This window comes from Crocuta crocuta, unplaced genomic scaffold (genome assembly GCF_008692635.1).
Source record: "Crocuta crocuta isolate KB4526 unplaced genomic scaffold, BGI_CrCroc_1.0 scaffold29, whole genome shotgun sequence".
Classification (NCBI taxonomy): domain Eukaryota; kingdom Metazoa; phylum Chordata; class Mammalia; order Carnivora; family Hyaenidae; genus Crocuta; species Crocuta crocuta.
This window is the reverse complement of record NW_027533280.1, coordinates 5,906,794-5,930,823: the sequence shown is the minus strand read 5'-3', so window position 1 is coordinate 5,930,823 and position 24,030 is coordinate 5,906,794. Positions and strand designations below refer to the sequence as shown.

The following is a 24,030-nucleotide window of genomic DNA, read 5'->3' as shown; positions in this document are numbered from 1 at the left end:
GAGAGACGGCATGAGCAGGGGAGGGTCAGAGAGAGAGGGAGAAACAATCTTAAACAGGCTCCAGGCTCTGAGCCAGCTGTCAGCACAGAGCCCAATGCGGGGCTCAAACCCACAAACTGTGAGATCATGACCTGAGCTGAAATTCAGATGCCTAACCAACCGAGCCACCCAGGCGCCCCTCTAGCTTTTGGCTTAAAGTGAGAGACATACTACTATTGCTTTCAGCTGAAAACTTAGAGGGCATTTTAGGGTTATTAATGGGCCTAATTTTAATATTGTTGTGTCTCAGAGAGTAGAGAGGACTGAGGAAAGGGAGAGAGACTGAGGAGCTGCCCGTTGGTGCAGCAGTCAGCATATAGAGTTTATCAGTTAAGTTCACTATCTTGTATGGGTCTGTTTTGGGGGGCTCCAAAACAATTACAGTAGTAACATCGAAGACCACGGATCACCATAACAAATGTAGTAATAAAGAACAAGTTTGAAACCTTAAGAGAATTACCAGAAAGTAATGGAGAGACATGAAGTACACAAATGATATTGGAAAAATATGTCAGTAGACTTGCTTGACATAGGGTTTCCACAAACCTTCAATTTTTAAAAGATCCAGTATTTGTAAACAGCCACAAAGTGAAGCACAATAAAATGAGGTATGCCTATATTTTTAATTATACTTAATTTTTATTACTTTATATCTAAATAGCCACATGTGTACAGTAACTATTATATTTGACAGTGCAGATCTAGATAATGACTTTATGGTAAGCCACTGAAAAATGGGGACCTGGTATTTTACTGTGATCCTGTGTACGCTGCTTTTATGTGAATTGTTATGTAGTTCACCCAAATTCTTGCCACTGATCTGTTTTATAACACTGAAACTACACCCCAAATTTTTGTGACTCACTCATGTCTGTTGCCTTCTCTGTTATTTTTAAAAATAGCTTCTCTATATTATTTAAATGTTACTATAGGACTTGGCAGACTCCCTGTAAATAATGACATATACCTAAAGTATGTACTGTGGACTACAAAAAGCACTTTATATGTATTATTTAATGTAATTTTCACAGTAACTCTGTAAAGATAGATACTTTCATTCTTGTTTTATGTTTGAGGAAACTGAGGCTTAGAGAGGTGTAGGTAAAGTGTTAAGAAAAATTCCTCTCTCTGTCTCTGGGGTCAAATTTGACCTTGGAATAACTTTCTACTCTGTTCTTATGGAAACCTGATAAGATGGAACATCATTTGTGTTACCAGGCAACACTGCTTATGATAACAATGACCTCTGATAGATGAAATATACCTATACTAGGAAGAGTGTGAATGAAGTATAAATACTTGTTTGGAAGTGCTTCTCTGGACACAGTGAATCTCGAAATTAGGCATGTTCCTAGTAGAGATAATAGAAGCTAAATTCATGGACTGTATTGGTTTGTATTTGGGACATAAGCCAAGATGGCTGTTACATTTTGATAATGACAATGTAATCATGTTTCCTCATACTTAAGGGCTACTTTTGAGAGGTCAGTGTCTAGTTCCTGAAGTGCTGCAGGAGCATTTAATGAACAGAAATGCCTGATGCTGCCCTGTTGGTACACTGTCTCCCGGTCTGTACCTTTTGAGTGCGAAACATGGCTTATAGTAATCATGTGAGTTTGATTGTTTGGTTGAGCTTGGTGGGCTTTGCAAGAGATTAAGTAATTTGACCCACAGAATAAGTAAATGGGAAATTTCCGGAAGAAATACAAAGACCAATAAATGAAAATGTGTTCAATCCCCCTAATAATTAAAGTATAAATTAAAATAATAAGATGGCAGGCCGCTGGGGTGGCTCAGTCTGTTAAGCGTCCGACTTCGGCTCAGGTCATGATCTCACAGTTCGTGAGTTCGAGCCCTGCGTCGGGCTCTGTGCTGACAGCCAGCTCAGAGCCTGGAGCCTGTCTTCGGATTCTATGTCTCCCTCTCTCTCTCACCCTCCCCTGCTCACGCTATCTCTATCTGTCTCTCAAAAATAAATAAATAAACATTTAAAATAAAATAATAAGATGGCAAAAATTTAAAAGATAATGTAAGCTGTTGAGAATGTGACGAAAACAGGCATAGTTGCTGGTAATATCAATTGGTAAAAAATTTTATTAGGCAATTTGGCAATATCTCTCAAAATGATAAATTTTTGGGACACCTGGCTGGCTCCATTGGTTGAGCATCTGACTTCGGCTCAGGTTATGATCTTGTGGTTCATGAGTTCAAGCCCCACATCAGGCTCACTGCTGTCAGCAAAGAGCCTGCTTCAGATCCTCTGTCTACCTCCCTCTGCCCCTTCCCCACTTGCACTCTGTCAAAAATAAATAAAATTTTTTAAAAAAATAGTAAGTTTTCATATCTTGTAGCAGTTTTACTTCCAGGAATCTGTTCTACAGAAATATTTGCAGATATGGGCAAAGAATTGCAAGGATGTTCATATATCATTTTTTTGTAATAGCAGAAAGTTGGACTCAAATATCTGTCAGTTAAAGAATGATTAAATAAATAATGGTGCATGCAAATAGTGGAAAAGTATCCATTCTTTCAAAATAATGATCCCCAAATGAACTAATGGATATAAGTATTCAACACTGTTAGCTGTTTATATTATATGCAGGGAGGCTATTTGATGTTATGTGTTCCTTGAAGGAAGAACAGACCACAACCTATGAAGTGTTACTGGCCAAAACAAAACAAAAAAGACAAAACCTGAGTTTTATCTATTGGGGTGGTGATATAAATCTAACCATCAATATATAGGAAATACAGAGACAGAAAAATATGATAAACTGTACCATACAGATGCAACCAGCAAAATCCAGAATGTAGAAAATTATAAGATAAAAAAATCTGATTTCCTCCATAAGTAAATAATTTTAAAAATCCAAAAAGATGGAAAGGGAAACTGACAATTAAAAAAGATTTAAGGGTCATCTGGATGGCTCAGTTGTTGATTTCGGCTCAGATCATGATCTCACGGTTTGTGAGTTTGAACCCCACATCAGGCTCTGTGCTGACAGTGTGGAGCCTGCTTCGTATTCTCTCCCTCTCTCTTTGACCCTCCCCTGCTGTGTGTGTGTGTGTGTGTGTGTGTGCTCTCTCTGTCTCTCAAAATAAATAAATAAACTTAAAAAAAAAGAGAGATTTAAAAATATATATATTGCAGAGGCAGGACTTCTGGAAAGGTGAAGAACTTGAATATCCTCTGCCCAGTGAAATGGCTATTTAACTCTGAAAATTATTCACAAACAACCATGTAAAGTCCCTGGAAATTGTCCTGTGGACATATAACAAATAGACAAATATTTATTCAAGAAAATTTACTAAATCCTAATAAGAACAGTGAGGTATTGGCATTTGACACATGACTTGTTTCCATCCTCCTCTCAGATTTGTGTGATGAAAGCTCTACTGTAGGTGTTCTCTTGTGAGTGGGTGTGGCCAAGAAGTTGGAAACTCCCGTCCCACCCAGCTCCTGGTCCAGAGCTGCAGTTTCATTCCAGGAGGGCCACAGGAAGACTGTCCAGCCCAGTGCTCTGTTTCAGACAGGTGCAGCTAAGAGAACAGAGGCTTCTTTTTCGTACTTAGCCACAATTCATAGAGCAAAAGTTCTGCCTCAGATGCAACATTTATATTAATTTAATTCCAGTAAGATTAGTTCTATATAGTTTCACCCACTCTTCTTTCCCCTTTTGTGCTATTTTTTACATGTTACATATCTCTATATTAGAACCTGACAATGCATTGTTACAATAAATGTTTCTATAATGTTTTAATGAAAGCTAAGAGAAGAAAGGGGGAAACACATGTTTCTAGAGTTATATTAACCTTCTAGTTTACCATTTATGGTTCTATTTATTCATACGATTTAAGTTACCACCTATTAAAATTTTCTTACTACACTATAGCCTTATTCCCACCCTATCCTTTGTACTGTTGTCAAATATAATAATAAATAAAGTAAGAAAAATAAAAGATTCTCTCTCCCTTGCCACTTTACCCCGCTTGCACACACTCTGTCTCTAAAATTAAAAAAATTGGGGCACCTGGGTGGCTCAGTCAGTTAAGTGTCCGACTTCAACTTAGGTCATGATCTCACAGTTCGTGGGTTTGATCCTGGCGTCAGGCTCTGTGCTGACAGCTCAGAGCCTGGAGCCTGCTAAAGATTTTTTGTCTCCCTCTCTCTCTGCCCCTCCCCTGCTTTCTCTCTGTCTCTGTCTCTCAAAATAAAAAAATAAAGACATAAAAATTTTTAATTAAAAAATTATTAAACTAAATTCTTTCTCTTGCCTGCGTTGGGCTCTGTGCTGAAAGCATGGGGTGTACCTGGGATTCTCTCTCTCTCTCTCTTTCAAAATAAATAAACATTAAAAAAACTACAAAGTTTCATTAATCAAGACAGTGTGGTACTGGTATAAAGATTGACATACGTGTCAATAGAATAGAGCTAAGACTCCAGAAATAAATCTTAACACTTTGGAGCAACTGATTTTTGGCAAAGTGGCTAAAACAATTCAGTGGGGAACCATAGCTTTTTTATTAAATTGTTTTTGGTCAACTGGATATCTACATGTAAAAGACTGAATTTGCTTTACAGCATACAGAAAAATTAACTCAAAGTGTTAAAATTAACTCAGTCAGTTAAGCGCCCGACTTCGCTCAGGTCATGATCATAGTTCGTGAGTTCAAGTCCTGTGTTAGGCTCTGTGCTGACAGTTCAGAGCCTGGAGCCTGCTTCAGATTCTGTCTCCCTCTCTCCATCCCTCACCCGCTCACGCTTGCTCTCTCTCAAAAATAAATATTTTTAAAAAATCAAAGCCTTTGTACTTCAAATAACGTGATTAAGAAATGAATGAAAAGTCAACTCAAAAACTAAGAGAAAATATTTGCAAATTGTATGTGTGATAAGGGACTCGTATATACTACATATAAATAATTCTTATAATTCAGTAAAAAAAACCCAATTTTTAAAATAGGCAAATGATTTGATAGAGACACATCTCTGAAGAAGATAATATGGCTAATAAGCACATAAAAAGATATTCAATATGATACAGCAGGGAAGATGTAACAGTTTTATAATAACTTCAAATACTTGAAGGCTCATCTTACATTCATGTGTATAATTAAGTCCAGTGGTTAGAAATTACTTGTGTCTTAGTTCAATAAAAGGAAGATACTCTGACAGTTATTTTTATCTTTGAGGAAATAGGAGACCATTTGTCCAGAGGGTTTTAGGACCACTTCCCTCTCATTGGTTGGAAGCATAGGATATGTATTTAGGGTTATTCCTTGTAACAAAGAGAAAGTGATTCTGGCTCTCTTAAACAAAGAGAGACTTTCCTGGAAAGATGCAAATTGGCATACAGAATCTGAGGAACACTGCAGAACCTGGCACAGGAGGGGCAGAAGCAGGATTGTTTCAGGGATGTAGGTAGCCTAAATCAATTCACAGTTTCTTCAGGTTACCTTAGCTGAAATAAATGGGCTTTGCCTGTGTCTATGCTGTTCAAGATTGAGATGTCCTGTGAGAGAGATTCCAATTGGTCTGTTTTGGTTTTGAGTCTATCCTTGACTTAGGGAACTAGGATTGACAGGCTCACGAAGACTACACAAAATCTAGGTGACATAATTCCACATAAGGAAATTGACATGCTATTATTGGAAGAAAGGAGAAATGATATTTGGCTGACAAAAACCCACAAAAAGAAACCCCACAAAAACCCCTAAGTCTACTATAAAACGAGTAACTTCCTATTTTTTAAATATTAGATATGAAAAAGGAGACTATTAACTGTCTTATGCATTGTGATGGCATTTCCCCCCATCTTTTTTATTGCAAAAAATATGTAAAATTTACCATCTCAGCCATTTTTAAATGTACAGTTCAGTGGTATCAAATACATTCATAATGTTGTACACCATCATCACTACCCATCTCGACATAACTCTTTCCATCTTTTTTCATCTTGTAAAACTGAAACTGTGTACCCATTAAGCATTAACTCTGAATTTTCCTGTCCGAGCCTCTGGCATCCACTACTGTTCTACTTTCTCTCTCCATGACTGTGAATATTCTGAGTACCTCATATAAGTAGAATCATGTAGTATTTGTCTTTTTGTGACTGGCTTATTTCACTTAGTATAATGTCTCTGAGGCTCATCCATGTTGTAGTATATTGTAGAATTTACTTTCTTTCTAAGGCTGAATAATATTCCATTGTGTGTGTGTGTGTGTGTATACCACAGTTTGCTTATGTATTCATCCATTGATGGATACTTGGGTTGCTTCCATGTTTTAGCTATTGTGAATAACGCTGCTATGAACCTGAGTATACAGATACCTCTTTGAGTCATTGCTTTCAGTACCTTTGTGTATATATCCAGAAATGGAATTGCTAGATAATATGGTTATTCTGGTTTTATTGTTTTTGTTTTTATTGTAGGCTGTTTCTGTATCAAGAATCAACCTGAGATGGAAACTTAAGGTTTTTTTAAGTTTTAGGGTCTTTTTTGAGCCTCCACCTTTCTTTAGTAGGTATGTGGGTCACTTTTTAAAAAATGTTTGTTTATTTTTGAGAGAGAGTGGGAGTGAAGGAGAACATATGGAGGAGGGGCAGAGAGAGAAGGAAACAGAAGATCCAAAGCAGGCTCCATGATGACAGCAGAGAGCCTGATGTGGGGCTCGAACTCACATGACCTGAGCCAAAGTCAGATGCTTAACCAACTGAGCCACCCAGGTGGCCCTGTGTGGTCACTTTGTAATTTTCTCTGTATATGCAGGTGCTTTTGGATGTCCTGGTCTTTATTCTCTATCTCTTCAATGGGGAAAAAACAGAAAAATAAAGGGGAAATTAAAAGGTTCAGACCCTTTAATCCCCTGCATGTCAGTTCAGCTGAAGTAGGGGGCTTGCAACAGTGGGAGAAGTGCAAAAACAATGGCCACCCACCTCTTTATCAGCAGCTCTGTGATTATAAGTAGCTGTCAGTGATCAGAGCACAGATCTCTGGGGTTTGGAGTACAAGGTCTTTTTGCCCACCTGGTTTCTGCAAGGTGTATGCAGGCTGCTCCTGGAACACTTTCACACCTGCCTGCCACAGGGCTGAGGTTGGTGGATGGATTGTTAGGAGCTGAAAATGATGGAAACAAACCACAATTTGCCATCCAAGTCTTCCCCTTTCCCCTGGAAGTGGCAACCCTTCAATAGGCTCCAGTGTTCCATAGGAGCTGTATCAGACAGACTCTGACAGTGCAGATGACAGATGGTAGGTTTAGGTGGGGTGACAGATTCCTGGTGCTTCCTATTCCACCATCTTCTCAGAATCCTCCGTAGGATGGCAATTATTTAAAAACGTGTATGCATGTGATTGCTTGCTTCAGTAGCGCATATACTGAAAATGTGTATGGATGTGGACAAGGATTGGAAAATAAGATGAAAAAGAACATAGTTTACTTAGGAATTTAAGATTTGGATACAGGGACTTGTGCAGGGAGAAGCTTTATTTAATAATGTTTCTTTGCCTTACAACTTTTAAACTTTGAAACATACCTAAGAAAGTGCATAAAACTTACAGTACAGGTTAACTGATAATTATAAAATAGTATTTATGTAGCTGCCATGCAGGTCAAGAAATATAACATTGACTATACCTCAGAAGCTTTCTTTGTGCTCCTTTGCACAAAGGAGCAAGGTAACAAACCAGTGACAAATAGTTCCCTCTTTCCAGAGGTAACCCAAACCCACTACTCTGATGTTGTGATAATATCCTTACTTTCTTTGTGGTTTTACCTTCTGTGTTTGCATCTCTAAAATATATAGTTTAACTTTGTCTATTTTTAAGCTTAATATAAATAGAATTATGCCATATATATTCTTTTGTCTTGATTCTGTTATATAGCATTTTATTTGTGAAATTCATGTTGATGTAGCTCTAGTTTTATTTATTACTAATTTACATTGTTGTATTACATTCCTTAGTCTGACTCTATCATAAGTTATTTGTGCATTCTACTTAGGATGGACATTTGTGTTGATTTCTTTGCATTTCCCTGATGATTAGTGAGGTTGAGCACTTTCTCATACACTTGTTGTCCATTTGTATGCTTGCTTTGGAAAAAAGTCTCTTCAGGTCTTTTACCCATTTTTAAATCAGGTTATGTTATGTTATTGCTGTCGTGCTGTATGAATTCCTTACATATTTTGGATGTTAATCCCTTATTGGATATAGGTTTTGCAAATATTTAATTCTGTTATATAGGTTGTTTTTTTATTTTGTTGATGGTTTCCTTTGTTATGCAGAAGCTTTGTATTTTGCTTTAGTCCCACTTTTTTATCTTTGCTTTATTGCCTGTGCTTCCAGTCATATGCAAAATTCATTGCCAAAACTAATCTGAAACATTTTTCCTTAAATTTTTCTAGCGTAGAATTTTATGTCATACAGTTAAGTCTTTAATCCATTTTGAGTTGACTTTTGTGTATAGTATAAGGATCTAATTTCTCTTTTTTTAATGAGGATATCTAGTTTTGCCATCACCCTATTTTGAAGTGATTATCCACTCCCCATTGTTTCTTCTTGGTTCCTTTGTCAAAGATCTGGCAGGATCTGGGGCCCATGGTTTTGTTACAGTTTGTGGGTGGAATGCTTTGCGGTGCTTAGGCTAGGGCCAGATCAGCCAATTCAAACCAAAGGAGCAGAATTTCCATAAGCCCATGGAGGTATTATCCAAAGGGCACATAAAGCACACTGGTGCTGGGAGGCATGGGATACTCTTGGTCACAGTGGCTGTTGGGGAAATCATACCAGGAACTTACATTTACTGTGACTCTGTGGACTGCTATTAGGGACATCCACTCTCCTGAGGGGGCTAGTGTCAGTTTAAGGGTATTGCAGGCCCCTTGGTTAAACAAAATGCCAAGGCAGCAATGCCATGGAGTAGCTTAGGTAAACTCTCAGCAGTGGTGTATCACATTTATTGATTTGCATATGTTGAACCATCCTTGCATTCCAGGAATAAATCCCACATAGTAATGACAGATGATTCTTTTAATGTTCTGTTGAAATTTGTTTGCTAATATTTTGTTAATATTTGCATCTCTGTTCATCAGGGATATTAACCTGTGATTTTCTTCTCTTGTAGTGTTTTGTTTGGCTTTAAATAGGATAATATTAGCCTCATAAAAGTATTCCATCCTCTTTAATTTTTTTGGAAGAGTTTTAGAACATTTGACATTAATTTCTTTTTAAATGTTTGGTAGAATTCACCAGTGAGACTAAATGGTCTTGAACTTTTCTTTGTTGGGAGGTTGATAATTACTGAGTCTGTTTCTTACCCATTATATTTCTGTTCAGAGTTTCTGTTTCTTCATAATTCAGTCATGATAATTTGTATATTTCTAGGAATTTATCCATTTCTTCTATGCTATTCAATTTGTAGGTGTATAATTGTTTATGATAGTTTTAAGATCTTTTGTATTTCTGTGGTATTGGTTTAATGTCTTCCTTTTTCTTTTTTTTTTTTTTTGACTGTAAAATATGATAATTAAATGTTACTGGATCAATGATCCTTTTATCCTAGTACCCAGTTCATTATCTGTTAACATTAAAATTAAAAAAAAATTTTAATGTTTATTTATTTTTGAGAGGGAGGGAGAGAGAGAGAGAGAGAGAAAGAGAAGAATCTGAAACAGCTGAGTTCAGGAGAGGGGCAGAGGGGGTGAGAGAGAGAATCTCAAGCAGGCTCCACACTCAATGCAGAGCCTGATGTAGGGCTTGATCCCACAACCCAGGGATTATGAATTGAGCTGAAATCAAGAGATGGACGCCCAACCAGCTGAGCCACCCAGGCACCCCATGTTAATAACATTTTTATCAAATAATATACAGTTGCCAAAACTTCCATAGTATTTTCCAATAAAGCTGATCAAACTCAGTGAAAAAAAATGTTTTTGACTGTAGTTGACACACAGTGTTACATTGGATTCAGGTATACATCATAGTGACTCAACATCTCTGTACATTATGCTATGCTCACCACAAGTATAGCTACTATTTGTCACCATACAATGCTGTTACAGTATCATTGGCTATATTTCTTGTGCCATGCCTTTTATTCCTGCATAATGTCTCCTCTTTCATTCAGATTTTACTTACTTGAATCTTTTTCCTTTTGTCTTAGTCAGTCTGGGTAAAAGTTTGGTCCATTTTGTTTATATTTATAAAAAACTTAGTTTTGTTGATATTTTTATTGTTTTTCATCCTCTATTTCTGCTCAAGTCTGTTATTTTCTTTCTTCTACTACTATTGGTCTTGGTTTGTTCTTTGTTTCAGATATTCCTTTTTCTTGATGTAGGAACTTACTACTCTAAACTTCCTCTTAGAACTATTTTTACTATATCCCATAAGTTTTGATATGTTGTTTCTTTTTGCATTTGTCTCAAGATATTTAAAATTTTTTCTTTTGATATCTTTGATGCATTGGTTGTTCAGTAGTGTGTTGTTTAGTTTCCACATATTTGGGGATTTTACAGTTTCCCTCCTGTTACTATAGTTTCATATCATTGTGATTGGAAAAGATGCTTGATAATGATTTCAGTCTTCTTAAGTTTGTTAAGACTTGTTTTATGACCTAATATTTTATCTGTTCTGGAGAATATTCCAAGTGCACTTGAAAAGGATATATACTCTGCTACTTTTGGATGGAATGTTCTGTATATGTCTCTTTGGTTCATTTGGACTGAAGTGTAATTCAAGTCCAGTATTTCCTCATTGATCTCTGTTTGGATGATCTCTCCATTGTTGAAAGTGGGGTATTGAAGTCCCCTATTATTATTGTATTGGTCCTTATTTCTCCTTGAAGATCTTTTAATAATTGCTTTATGTATTTAGGCATTCCTAAATATATTTTTGTAGTTCTCATTCCTTTCTTCATCTCTTGCTTTCTTCCTTTGTGATTTGATGTTTTTCTTTAGTGTTAGGTTTGGATTCCTTTCTGTATATTTTCTGGGTGTCTATTACAGGTTTAGGTTTGTGGTTACCTTTAGATTCATATATAATATCCTATGTATATAGCAGTTTAAGTTAATGATCACTTAAGTTCAAACACATTCTAAAAGCACCATTTACTTCTCTCCCTGTTTTATGTATTTGATGTTGTATTTTATATCTTTTAATTTTGTGTATTCCTTAACTAACTATTGGAGATATAGTTGATTTTACTGCTTTAGTGTTTTAACCTTCATATTAGGTTTATAAGTGATTGATCCACTACCTTTTACTATGTTTTCTTTTAGCAGTGAGATTTTTTTTTTCTTTCATAATTTTCTTACTTCCAGTTACGGCCTTTTCTTTTCGCCTCAAAGAAGGCCCTATAACATTTCTTGAAAGGTTGGTTTAATGGTGATGAACTCCTTTAACTTTTGTTTGTGAAGTTCTTTATTTTTCAATTCTGAATGATAATCTTGCTAAATGGAATATTCTTGGTTGTAGTTTTTTTCCTTTTAGCACTTTGAATTTATATATCATGTCACTCTCTTCTGGCCTACAAAGTTTTTGCTTGAAAAATCATCTGATAGTCTTATGAGTGGTCCCTTTTATGTAACTAACTAGTTGGTTTTCTCTTACTGCTTTTAATATTCTCCGTTTCATTTTTCTAAAAAATTTTTTAATGTTTTATTTATTTCTAGGAGAGAGAGAGACAGTGTGAGCAGGGGAGGGTCAGAGAGAGAGGGAGTCACAGACGGAAACAGGCTCCAGGCTCTGAGCTGGCAGTCAGCACAGAGCCCGACGCGGGGCTCGAACCCACGAACCGCGAGATCATGACCTAAGTGAAAGTTGGACGCTTAACCAACTAAGCCACCCAGGTGCCCCTCTCTGTTTCATTTTTGACATTTAAATTATTATGTGTCTTTATGTGGATTCTTTGGATTCATTTTGTTTGGGGTGCTCTTTGCTTCCTGGACTTGGATATTTGTCCTTCCTCAGGCGAGGGGAGTCTTCAGCAATTACTACTTCAAATAAGTTTTCGGCTCCTTTCTCTATTCTTCTGAGACCACTCTAATGTGAATGTTAGTATACTCAGTGTCACCCAGAGGTCCCTTAAACTATTCTCATTTTCTTTGTCTTCTTAAATTTTTAAAAAACTAACCTCATTTTTCTTACTCTCTTTTCTTTTTGTTCAGCTAGGATGATTTCTGCTACCCTCTTTCAGATTGTTGATACATTCTGCAGTTTCTAATCTGTTGATTCCCTCTGGTTTTCATTTCAGTTGTTGTATTCTTCATCTCTGATTGGTTCTTTTTTATATTTTCTATCGTTTTTTAAAAAGATCACTGTGTTTATTCTCCCAAGTTCAGTGAGCATCTTAATGACCATTACTTTGAACTCTTTATCATGTGGAGTGCTTATTTCCATTTCACTTAGTTCTTTTGGTGAGGTTTTGTCTTGTTCTTTCATTTAGAACATATTCCTCTGTCTCCTCATTTTACCTGGTATTCGGTGTTTGTTTCTATGTATTATGTAGACCTGCTGCACCTCCTGGTCTTGATGGAGTGGCCTTATGTAGAGGGCATCCTTTGGGCCCTCCCTGGTCATCAGAACCAGGTGCTCCAGGGATGTCTTCTGTATAGGCTGTATGTGCCCTCCTGTTGTAGCTGGCCCATGACTACTATGGGTGCATTGTGTGCAGGACTGGACCCTGGCACAACCAGCTTAGAAGCCTGGCTGTGGCTGCTGTGGTTGGCTGGTGGTTGAGGCTAGCCCCAGGTGTGGCTGCATGCAGAACCCAGCCACAGCTGTTGTGAATTACTTGTAGGTGGAGCCAGTCCCATGCCTGGCAGGAGCTGCTTTGGAGGTGGCACTTGCTGTGGCTGGTGGGTTGGGTGGGGCATGTCCACAGGGGAATGTTGAGATTGGTTGAGCAGTGCTTGCAAGGTAAATATGGAGTGTCAGAACAGGTGTCCACCAGAGTTGGGCTAGCTAGGCAGAGGAGGGCAAGAATAATGACATTTACCTGCATTTTCATTTCTAGAGAAAGTTCCTATAGATTCTGTCCTTTCATCACCTGCTCTAAAAGTAGTCAATAAATCTTCACATATGGCCCAGGTGCAACCCCAAGGGTGCTTGGGTGGCTCAGTTGGTTAAGTGCCTGTCTCTCTCTCTCTCTTTTTATTTAGAGAGATTTATTTATTTATTTATTTATTTATTTATTTATTTATTTATTGAGAGAGAGAGCATGAGGGGCTCCTGGGTGGCTCAGTCGGTTAAGCATCCAACTTTGGCTTAGGTCATGATCTCAGGGTTCGTGGGTTTGAGCCTGACGTCAGACTGTGCTGACAGCTAGCTCAGAGCCTGGAGCCTGTCTATGGATTCTTTGCCTCCCTCTCTCTCTCTGACACTCCCCTGCTTGCACTGTCTCTCTCTGACTCTCAAAAATAAATTAAAAAACATAAAAAAAATTAAGAGAGAGAGCATGAGTACAAGGTTAGGGGGAGGGACAGAGAGAGGGAGTCCTAAGCAGGCTCCACGCTCAGAATAGAGCCCGACACAGGGTTCAATTCCACAATACTGGGATCATGACCTAAGCCAAAATCAAACGTCAGAAACTCAACTGACTGAGCGACCCGGGTGCCCCTAAGCATCTGACTCTTGATCTCAGCTCAGGCCTTGATCTCAGGGCCGTTGAGTTCATGCCTGGCTGTAGGCTCTGCACTGGGGGCTTGTCTTTCGAGTGCTGGTCCCCAGGGCAGGTGGTGCTCAATGTGGGGTTTAAACTCCTTGCTCCTCAGGGAGAACCTCCATGCCTGTGACATCCTATTTTTGGGTTACTGTGCTAAGGGTATGAGTCCTGACCAGTTCGTGTCTCTTTCCCTTCAACTTTCTTTGATGTGGCTTTTTCTTTATATCTTCAGGTATGGAAGATATAAAGAACTCTTCAGATTTCTACTAATCTTCAGATTGTTCTGAGAGAGTTGCTTTGTATGTAGAATAGCTTTGGTGGGTCAGCGAGAGGGGAGCTCAGGATCCTCCTATTCCAGCATCTTCATTGGGATCCTCTCATACTCAAAAAAATGTTTAAACAGTTTTTTGAGATGCAGTTTGTATAAGATAAAATTGACCATTTTTAAATTTATTTATTTTAATGTTTATTTATTTTTGAGAGAGAGAGAGAGAAAGATCAGTGGAGGAGGGACAGAGAGAGAATGGGAGACACAGAATCCAAAGCAGGCTCCAAGTTCCGAGCTGTCCTTACATAGCCCGATGTTGGGCTTGAATCCACAGACCACGAGATCATGTCCTCAGCCAAGTCAGATGCTTAACTGACTGAGCCACCCTGGCATCCTAAAATTGACCGTTTTAAAGTGAACAGTTCAGTGGTATTTAGTACATTCACAATGTGGTGCAACCCCCATCTCTATGTAGTTGCAAAACATTTCTGTCACTTCAGTGACAGTTTCTTCCCATTTTGCCTATCTAGAAAACATCAATCTGAGTTTAATCTCTATGATATATCTATTCTGGATGCTTGGTATTAATAGAATCATTCAAAATGTGACCTTTGTGTCTGGTTTTGTTCACTTAGCATAATATTTTGAAGGCGTATCCATGCAGCACATATCCGTACTTCATTCCTTTTTACGGCTGAGTAATATTTCATTGTATGGTATCACAGTTTATCCATTCATATGTTTATGGACATTTGGGCTATTTCCACTTTTTGGCTATATTCTCAGTGCTTTTATGACCACAGATATACATGGAGTTGTTTATTTTCAGTTCTTTGAGTTGTGTACCTAGAGTGGAATTGTTGAATCATATGGTAATTCTATGTTTAATTATTTAAGGAAGCACCAAACTATTCCCATTTTTGGTACTCTTAATTTCTTTGTGTAGATTCAAATTTATCTGTGTTATCACATTTTTTCCTGAGTGACTTCCTTTAACACTTCTTATAGTTAATGGTCTGCTTCAGTGTATTCTCTCAGCTTTTGTTTGTCTGCAGACATCCTTACTTTTGTCCTTGGTTTTGAGAGGTGTTTTGTCATGTATAGAATTCACGGTTGACATTTTTTTTCTTATTAAAGTTATCCTAAAGATATGCCTATGTTTTCTGGATTGTATTTTTTTCTTATAAGAAGTGTGATGTCATTATTATCTTTGGTCCTATGTACATAATATGGCTTTTTACCCTGGATGCTTTTGTTGTTTTCTATTTATCATTGGTTTTCAGTAATTTGATGATAATGTATCTTGGTATATTGTTTTTCATGTTTCTTATGCTTTATATTTTCATTGAATTTGAAAAAATGGTTATTTATTCAAACATATTTTGTTTCTCCCTGATTTTCTACTCCTGGAATTCTAGTTCTATGTATATTAGCCTTCTTGATATTGTCCCACAGCAAACTGAGGGTTTGTTCATTTTTTAAAGTGTTTTTTTCTCTCAGTATTTAATTTTAGATATTTTCTATTTCTGTATCTTTAAGTTTGCTAATCTTTTCTTTTGCAGTTTCTACTTTGTCATAATTAAACTTTATATATTTTTCATCTCTAGAATTTCAAATTGGGTCTTTTTTATCTTTTCTGTTTCTCTACTTGTCATGCTCATGCTTTCTTCTTGGACATATAGAGTATATCATTAACCTTTTTATCTACTTATTTTTATAATTTGTCATTTCTGTGTCCATTTCCATTGATTAATTTTTCTTTTGGGTATGGGCCGTATTTTCATGATTTATTGCATCATTTATAATATTTTTTTTAAGAAGGTAAGGTAAACAAATAGCTTAAGTATTTTATTTGCTTGAAAGTAGGCTCATTAACATTATATAATGAAAATGTACAAAGAATAATGGTGCAGTTTTTGGTTAGATTTAAGTTAGACATTCATTAATAAGGAATCTTAGAATATGAATAGTCCAGAAATTTCTCTAAACCATATGGTCAGAACAGCTGTCTCTGAATATAACCTTACTTTGAAAGGTACTGGCATACATTTAAATTGAACTTAAAACTTTCTTTTCCAGAAAGAATAACAAAGGAATAAAAGCATTTTGTAAAATGTAGTCCTAAACAAGTAAAAATGTACACTTCCACCTCCTTAAAACAGAGGCTGCTTTCTTTTTGTCAACTTTGGAAACAAGGTGAAGAACAGTCTACAAGCAAGTTTGAGGCAGGGGTTTGCTAAAACAAAGCTCAAGCAGTTGAACATGGTCACCTCTTAAAGAGAATTTGGGGGAACTTGGCCAGAAGACCAAATTCTGTTTCTAATAACAGATACAGAGGTGAACTGGCTTCTCCTGAGCAGCAGTGCTGTGGGGGTGGGGGGGTTGGGAGGGTGGGACTGGCTGGCCCAGATCTGTGCTTACCTGTGTTGTGCTCCCAAGCAAACCCTGATGCTACTGCTCCAGGGGAGACTTTTTCTTCCTTTTTTTCTTTTGAAATTTTTTACTGTTTATTATTTATTTTTGAGAGAGAGAGCAAGCAAGGAAGGGGCAAAGAGAGAGGGGGACACAGAATCTGAAACAGGCTCCAGGCTCTGAGCTGTCAGCACAGAACTTGATGTGGCGCTTGAATTCACAAGCCGTTGGATCATGACCTGAGCCGAAGTCAGATGCTTAACTGACTGAGCCACCCAAGCACCTGGAGACTTTTTCTTTTCAGAGATTCAGTGTTCAGGGAGGTCTTTGTGTGAATGAGAATAGCACAGATTCCACATGGATATTTTAAGGCGTGGAGGCAGAGTATTTTTCAACACAACAAAGCAGAGTCCATGTGTTAAATGGTCCGTCTCCAGTTTGTCCTCGTTCCTCACCATGCATTTGTAGACTTAGGACCACAGACCTTTGCAATGTCATTATAATCATATCTAACATACATCCTAACTTATGATTCATATTCTGTGCTTGGAAATAGTCCCTCTGTTTAACAATAATACCTACACATAGAACAATCTACCATTACAACTTACATGGTCACAAAACATTAATGATTTTCTGTAGACCAAGCAAATATTTTTGACTACAATTATTGTGCATCAAGTTCACAGCCAGAATCCCTAATATAAAAATTTTTCACAATATAAATAATAATTTAAAATACACATATACAAAAACACACACATATTTCTTACAGAATTGTGTTTGGGGAAACTCCATTTGTTGAGTGCCACTGAGGGCATACTTTGCTAAACTGCTGTTCGAGGTATTTTTGTTTGGAAAATTTATCACAATAGGTCACAGCTGTGAAAAGAAAGCTTTACTGTGGCAACTTAAGGTCTTTCAGGTTGTATAAAATGGACCTGCAGAAATGTTTAAGTATTCTTAGTATGCAAAGTTGGAGCTGAAATGTAATATCAAACCAGCGGCAAAAAGTATACAGCAGCCATCCCTTCAGGTCAGACCTGGTACCCAGATATGCAAGAAAGCTTCAGGACACCTAGCTTGTTGGCCTTTTCCCATATTCTTGAATAAATTGATCATATGTGGAGCCAGGCAGAGGGCCAGGCACACTGACACTTCAGGGAACCGGGGCTCAGCAGTGCTGCTGCGGTCTCCATGGGCCAATTAAATGTCGCCCACCACTGAGGGGCCAGGACCAGGAGCTGACTGGGTGCAGCAGTGGCCTAACCTGAGGCTCCTCAGTGGAGCTTATAAGCCAACCATGATTTATAATATTTTATTAGATGTTAGACATTGCAGATCTTACACTGTTCCTTTAAAAAAAATTTTTAATGTTATATTTATTTCTGAGAGAGAGAGAGAAAGAGAGCGACAGCGTGAGCAGGGGAGGGTCAGAGAGAGAGGGAAATAGGCTCCAGGCTCTGAGCTTGCTGTCAGCACAGAGCCCGACACAGGGCTCATACCCACGAACTGCGAGATCATGACCTGAGCCGAAGTTGGATGCTCAACTGACTGAGCCACCCACGCACCCCCTACATTGTTGATTATTAGGTTTATACATATATATATGTTCTTTAAATTTGGTTTTGTTCTTGAATGTAGCTAACTCGGAATCTGTGGGATCCTTTCAAGGATTATTTTTCTAAGGCTTGCTTTAAACTTTCATTAGGGCAATCTTTTATGTACAACTAATTCGTCCCATTAGTAAGGCAATACTCTTCCTTTTTTTTTTTTTTTTTTTTTTAAGTTTATTCAGAGGGAAAGTGAAAGCGGGGGAAGGTCAGAGATAAAAGGAGAGAGACAGTCCCAAGCAGGCTGTCCACAGCCCAGTGCAGGGCTCTAACTCACGAATCGTGAGATCATGACTTGAGCTGAAATCAAGAGACAGACACTTACTGACTGAGCCACCCAGGTGCCCCAGGAAACACTCTTCTTATGATTCTACCTTATTCTATAGTGCTTTCATTTCCTGCTATGTCTTAGGAAGTCTTTCTACTCTGGCTGATAGAAACATAAACTTACTCTTTTGGAGACTGTTCCACCTATTTCTCTCTGGTGGGTTTTTTGTTTTTGTTTTTAGTAGGCTCCACACCCAGCACAGAGCCCAATGCAGGGCTTGAACTTACAACCCTGAGATCCTGACCTGAGCCGAGATCAAGAGTCAGATACTTAACAGACTGAGCCACCCAGGCAGACTGCTCTCTTGTGGTTTTGTTCCTGGTATTCATGGTTTTTGGATCAATACTTAATCTTCACTACTTAATCAAGGACTTGAGGGTACCTCTGCAAAATTACAGAGCACTGTATCTCTTTGTGGCTACCTCTTCTCTGATAACCTGCTTCATGTACTGTAGCTGTGTAGGCCTCTCCAACTCTGAACTGTCTTCTCACTCACCAAGACAGACCATACATTTGGATTACCCATCATTGCACTTGTTCCCCTCCCCTCCCCTTGCTAGTGAGCACTTGTTTGCTTTTCTTCTTTCAGGGATTACTCTTCTGTACTGATTGTTACCCAGTGTTTGAAAACCAAGTGTTTCATATATTTTTCCCAATTTTTAGTTTTCAAGGCTTAAGGGCAAATTCTGTTATTTCGTCAAAGATGAAAGCAGAAATTTTTACTCTTAGATTTTGTCCTGGTGATTCCTTACTATCTTGTCAGTTCTTTGATGCTTTTAAGGATTTAAAAACTCTTTTATTCAAACATGTTTAAAGTTTTTAATGGGAAATTTGGTTCATTGTTACTAGAAATAGAAATCATTATGGTTTTCCAATTAAAGAATAAAAATGGAAAAAATATTCTGGGGTATCTTTATAAAAGTGGAACAGTTGGGTGAGAGGGCATGGATAATGCTGTGGTTCCTCTGAACCGTCAAAAGGATAAAATAAGGAATCTGGGATACATATGAGGCAGACCTGCATAGAATGCCCAGACATGATCCAATTTGCATGTTATGGATACTAGATGGTAAGTTATTAGTAGAGCATTAAGGTAGGATTCTTATAGTAGAAAATAATGTAATAAATTGAAAGAAGTCAGAGTGGGACAGTTATGATGAATTGTTTTGATTTCCACCTAGATATTCCACATTTCCTCATTTCTTTACACCGTCAATTACATCTGGTATCTGTACAAAGAGCTGAGAGCAAGACACAACCAGAGTGGACAGAGCACATTTCCACTGGTAAGTTTTATTCAGAGCTAACAGTTAAGAACAGTATGATAAAATAAGCAATCTGCACTGGTTAGGTGAATTCATGGAGGTTAATAAAAGAATAATTGTGTTCTCACAGAGTTTCCATTCTGTTCACAAGGTTTTTTTCTTCTCTCTTGCTACCAAAAAGTAAAAAGCTTTTGATTATAGGAAACATTATTTACAGTACTGTCATTAGTGTCTCATTCCATCAAGTAAGGGAAATCCTTCTTGGCTCCATGATCATTGTTGCTAGAGTAGAGAATAAGATCTTAGGTAGAGTCAGGAAAGTGCTTAGTTTGCTACCATGAGATTTGAGCTACAGGTATTGGAAAGGGAGAGTTCTGCTTGGCTGTATTGCTTCAGTATGTGTGGATAACAGGGGCGCCTGGGTGGCTCAGTCAGTTGAACTTCTGACTTTGGCTCAGTCTGTGTGGATAACAAATATAGTTTGCAGAAGGGCAGAGGAGTTCAGTGTGTGGCCATCAGAAAACAAGGTAGATCCAGGGAATAGTTGTTTTTCTTTCTTTGGTTTAAAGAGAGTTTGAGGCACTGTCTACTACTACACTTACAAAAGAGAGAACTCTAAGTCAGTGCATCTGGATTGTGTGTGTGTGTGTGTGTGTGTGTGTATGCATATTTTTACATATCACATAATTTATTATTTCAAGTGTATAATTCAATGGCTTTTAAAGTAGACTTACCAGCTTATATAATAATCATCATAAATTAGTTCTAGAATATCTTCTTCACCCCAGTCAAATACTTCATGACCGTTTACTGTTAATTTTCTACCCACCCCCTGTGCTAGACAACAGCAAATATACTTTCTGACACAATAGATTTTTCTTTTTCTGGACATTTCATATAGGTAGAATCATCCAGTGTGTAGTCTCTTGTGTCTGATTTATTTCACTTAGCATACTTTGGAAGTTTATCCATCATAGCATGTATAAGTAATTCATGCTTTTTTAGTGTTGAATAGTATTCCATTGTAAGGTACACTCAGTTTCTGATTCTATCAGTATATCACGAAGTGATCTTAGAAGACATTTTTATGATGTTAGCCATTTTCATTTTTTCTTCTTTTTTTTTGGGAAAGAGCAGGGGAACGGCAGAAGGAGAGGGAGAGAATCTTAAGCAGGCTCTATGATGTGAGGCTCAGTCTCACAACTGTGAAATAACTTGAGCCAAAATCAAGAGTCAGACACTTAACTGAATGAACCACCCAGGTGCCCCAGCCATTTTCAATTCTTTGGCTGTCATTATATATATATATATTTTCTTAAATAGTTTATTGTCCAGTTGGTTTCCATATAACACACATTGCTCATCCCAAAAAGTGCCCTTCTCCATGTCCATCACCCCCCTTCCCTTCTACCCCACCGTCATCAGTTCTCAGTTTGTTCTCAGCATTCAAGAGTCTCTCATGGTTTGCCTTCCTCCTTCTCCCCAACTGTTTTTCCCCTTCTCCCCCATGGTACTCCATTAAGTTTCTCCTAATCCTCCTATACATGCAAACATATGGTATTTGTCCTTCTCTGCCTGACTTATTTCGCTCAGCATAACACCCTCAAGGTCCATCCACGTTGCTACACATGGCCAGATTTCATTCTTTCTCATTGCCATGTAGTATTCCATGGTATAGATAAACCACATCTTCTTGATCCATTCATCCGTTGATAGACACTTCGGCTCTTTCCATGTTTTGGCTATTGTTGAGAGTGCTGCTGTGAACATTGGGGTACATGTGCCCCTATGCATCAGCACTCCTGTATCCCTTGGGTAAATTCCCAGCAGTGCTATTGCTGGTTCATAGGGTAGTTCTATTGTTAATTTTTTGAGGAACTTCCACACTGTTTTCCAGAGGGGCTGCACCACTTTACATTCCCACCAACAGTGTAGGAGGGTGCCCATTTCTCCACATCCTCACCAGCATCTAGAGTTCTCTGATTTGCTCATTTTTGCCACTCTGACTGGCGTGAGGTGGTATCTCAGTGTGGTTTTGATTTGTATTTCCCTGATGAGGAGGGACGCTGAGCATCATTTCATGTGTCTGTTGGCCATCTGGATGTCCTCTTTGGAGAAGTGTCTGTTCATGTCTTCTGCCCATTTCTTCACTGGATTGTTTGTTTTTTGGATGTGGAATTTGGTGAGTTCCTTATAGATTTTGGATACTAGCCCTTTATCTGATATGTCATTTGCAACTATCTTTTCCCATTCTGTCAGTTGCCTATTAGTTTTATTGATTGTTTCCTTTGCCATGCAGAACCTTTTTATTTTGATTAGGTCCCAATAGTTCATTTTTGCTCTTGATTCCCTTACCTTTGGGGATATTTCAAGTTAAGAAATTGCTGCGGTTGAGGTCAAGGAAGTTGTTTCCAGCTTTCTCCTCTAGGGTTTTAATGGTTTCCTGTGNTTCTTTGTGTCTTCTTCAATTTCCTTCATAAGTTTTCTATAGTTTTCATAATACAGAAATTCTATATCCTTGGTTAGGTTAATTCCTAGGTATTTTATGGGTTTTTTTGTGCAGTTGTGAATGGGATCAGTTTCTTGATTTCTCTTTCTGTTGCTTCGTTATTGGTGTATAAAAATGCAACTGGTTTCTGTATTTTGATTTTGTACCCTGCAACTTTGCTGAATTTATGGATCAGTTCTACTAGGCTTCTGGTGGAGTCTGTCGGGTTTCCTATGTAGAGTATCATGTCGTCTGCAAATAGAGAAAGTTTGACTTCTTCTTTGCCAGTTCTGATGCCTTTTATTTCCTTTTGTTGTCTGCTGGCTGATGCTAGGACTTCCAGCACTATATTAAATAACAGTGGTGAGAGTGGACATCCCTGTCATGTTCCTCATCTCAAGGGGAAAGCTCTCAGTTTTTTCCTGTTGAGGATGATGTTAGCTGAGGGCTTCTCATAGATGGTTTTTACGATGTTTAAGTAAGTTCCTTCTATCCCGACTTTCTTGAGGGTCTTTATTAAGAAGAGATGCTGTATTTTGTCAAATGCTTTTTTCTGCATCTATCGACAGGATCATATGGTTTTTATTTTTTCTTTTGTTAATGTGTATTACATTGATTGATTTGTGAATTTTGAACCAAGCCTGTAACCCAGGAATGAATCCCACTTGATCATGGTGGATAATTCTTTTCATATGCTGTTGAATTTGATTTGCAAGTATCTTATTGGGAATATTTGCATCAGTATTCATCAATAGGACTGTAGTTCTCTTTTTTTGCTGGGTCTCTGTCTGGCTTGCGAATCAAAGTGATGCTGGCTTTGTAGAATAAGTCCGGAAATTTTCCTTCTATTTCTCTTTTTTGGAATAGCTTGAGAAGAATGGGTATTAACTCTGTTTTAAATGTCTGGTAGAATTCCCCAGGGAAGCCATCTGGCCCAAGGCTCTTATTTGTTGGGAGATTTTTGATAACTGATTCGATTTCTTCACTAGTTATGGGTCTGTTCAGATTTTCTATCTCTTCCTGTGTGAATTTTGGTAGTGAGTGTGTGTTTAGGAATTTGTCCATTTCTTCTAAGTTGTCCAATTTGTTGGCATATAATTTTTCATAGTATTCCCTGATAATTGCTTGTGTTTCTGAGGGGTTGGTTGTAATAAGTCCATTTTCATTCATGATTTTGTCTATTTGCATGCTCTCTGTTTTCTTTTGAGAAGCCTGGCTAGAGGTCTGTCAATTTTGTTTATTTTTTTAAAAAACCAACTCTTGGTTTCATTGATCTGTTCAACTGTTTTTTTTGGGGGGGGGATTCTGTATTGTTTATTTCTGCGCTAATTTTTTATTATTTCTCTTCTCCTACTGGGTTTGGGGTCCTCCTGTTGCTCTCCCTCTGGTTCCTTTAGGTGCACTGTTAGANCTCAGCTATAATTTGTTCAAGGACTCCTTCAGCGCCTTTCCCTCTCTCTTCCTCTTCTGGAATTCCTATGATACAAATATTGTTCAGTTTGACTGTATTGCTCAGCTCTCAAACTCTCCTTCCGTGTTCCTGGATCAGTTTATCTCTCTTTTCTTCAGCTTCTTCTTCTATAATTGTGTCTTCTAATTCACCTGTTCTCCTCTCTGCCTCTTCGATCCTTGCATTGGATGCCTCCATTTTATTATGCATCTCATTTATAGCACTTTTTAATTCATCACAACTATTTTTAAGCTCCATAGTCTTTGTAGCAATAGTTTCTCTGATGTCTTCCATGCTTTTTTCAAGCCCAGTGTTTAATTTTATGACTATTGTTCTAAAGTCTTTGTTCAGTTATGTGGCTTATATCTGTTTTGAGCAGTTCTTTAGCTGTCATTTCTTCCTGGAATTTCTTTAGAGGAGAGTTCTTCCATTTTGTCATTTTGGCTAGCTTTCTGTCTCTTGTTAGTTTTAAAAGCTTGTTATGCACTCTGAACCTGCGAGTACTGC

At 37.9% G+C, this 24,030-nt stretch overlaps 1 protein-coding gene across 3 annotated transcripts in view; it reads left to right on the top strand.

The window, feature by feature from the left end:
* TMEM116 (transmembrane protein 116) overlaps positions 1-24,030 on the top strand; it is a 117,510-nt gene that overhangs the window by 39,991 nt on the left and 53,489 nt on the right. For all 3 annotated transcript variants that reach the window (XM_077748074.1, XM_077748075.1, XM_077748073.1), the window contains exon 5: positions 19,502-19,606. In XM_077748074.1, the coding sequence (XP_077604200.1) occupies positions 19,502-19,606 (105 nt within the window). The remainder of the gene's footprint in view (positions 1-19,501; positions 19,607-24,030) is intronic.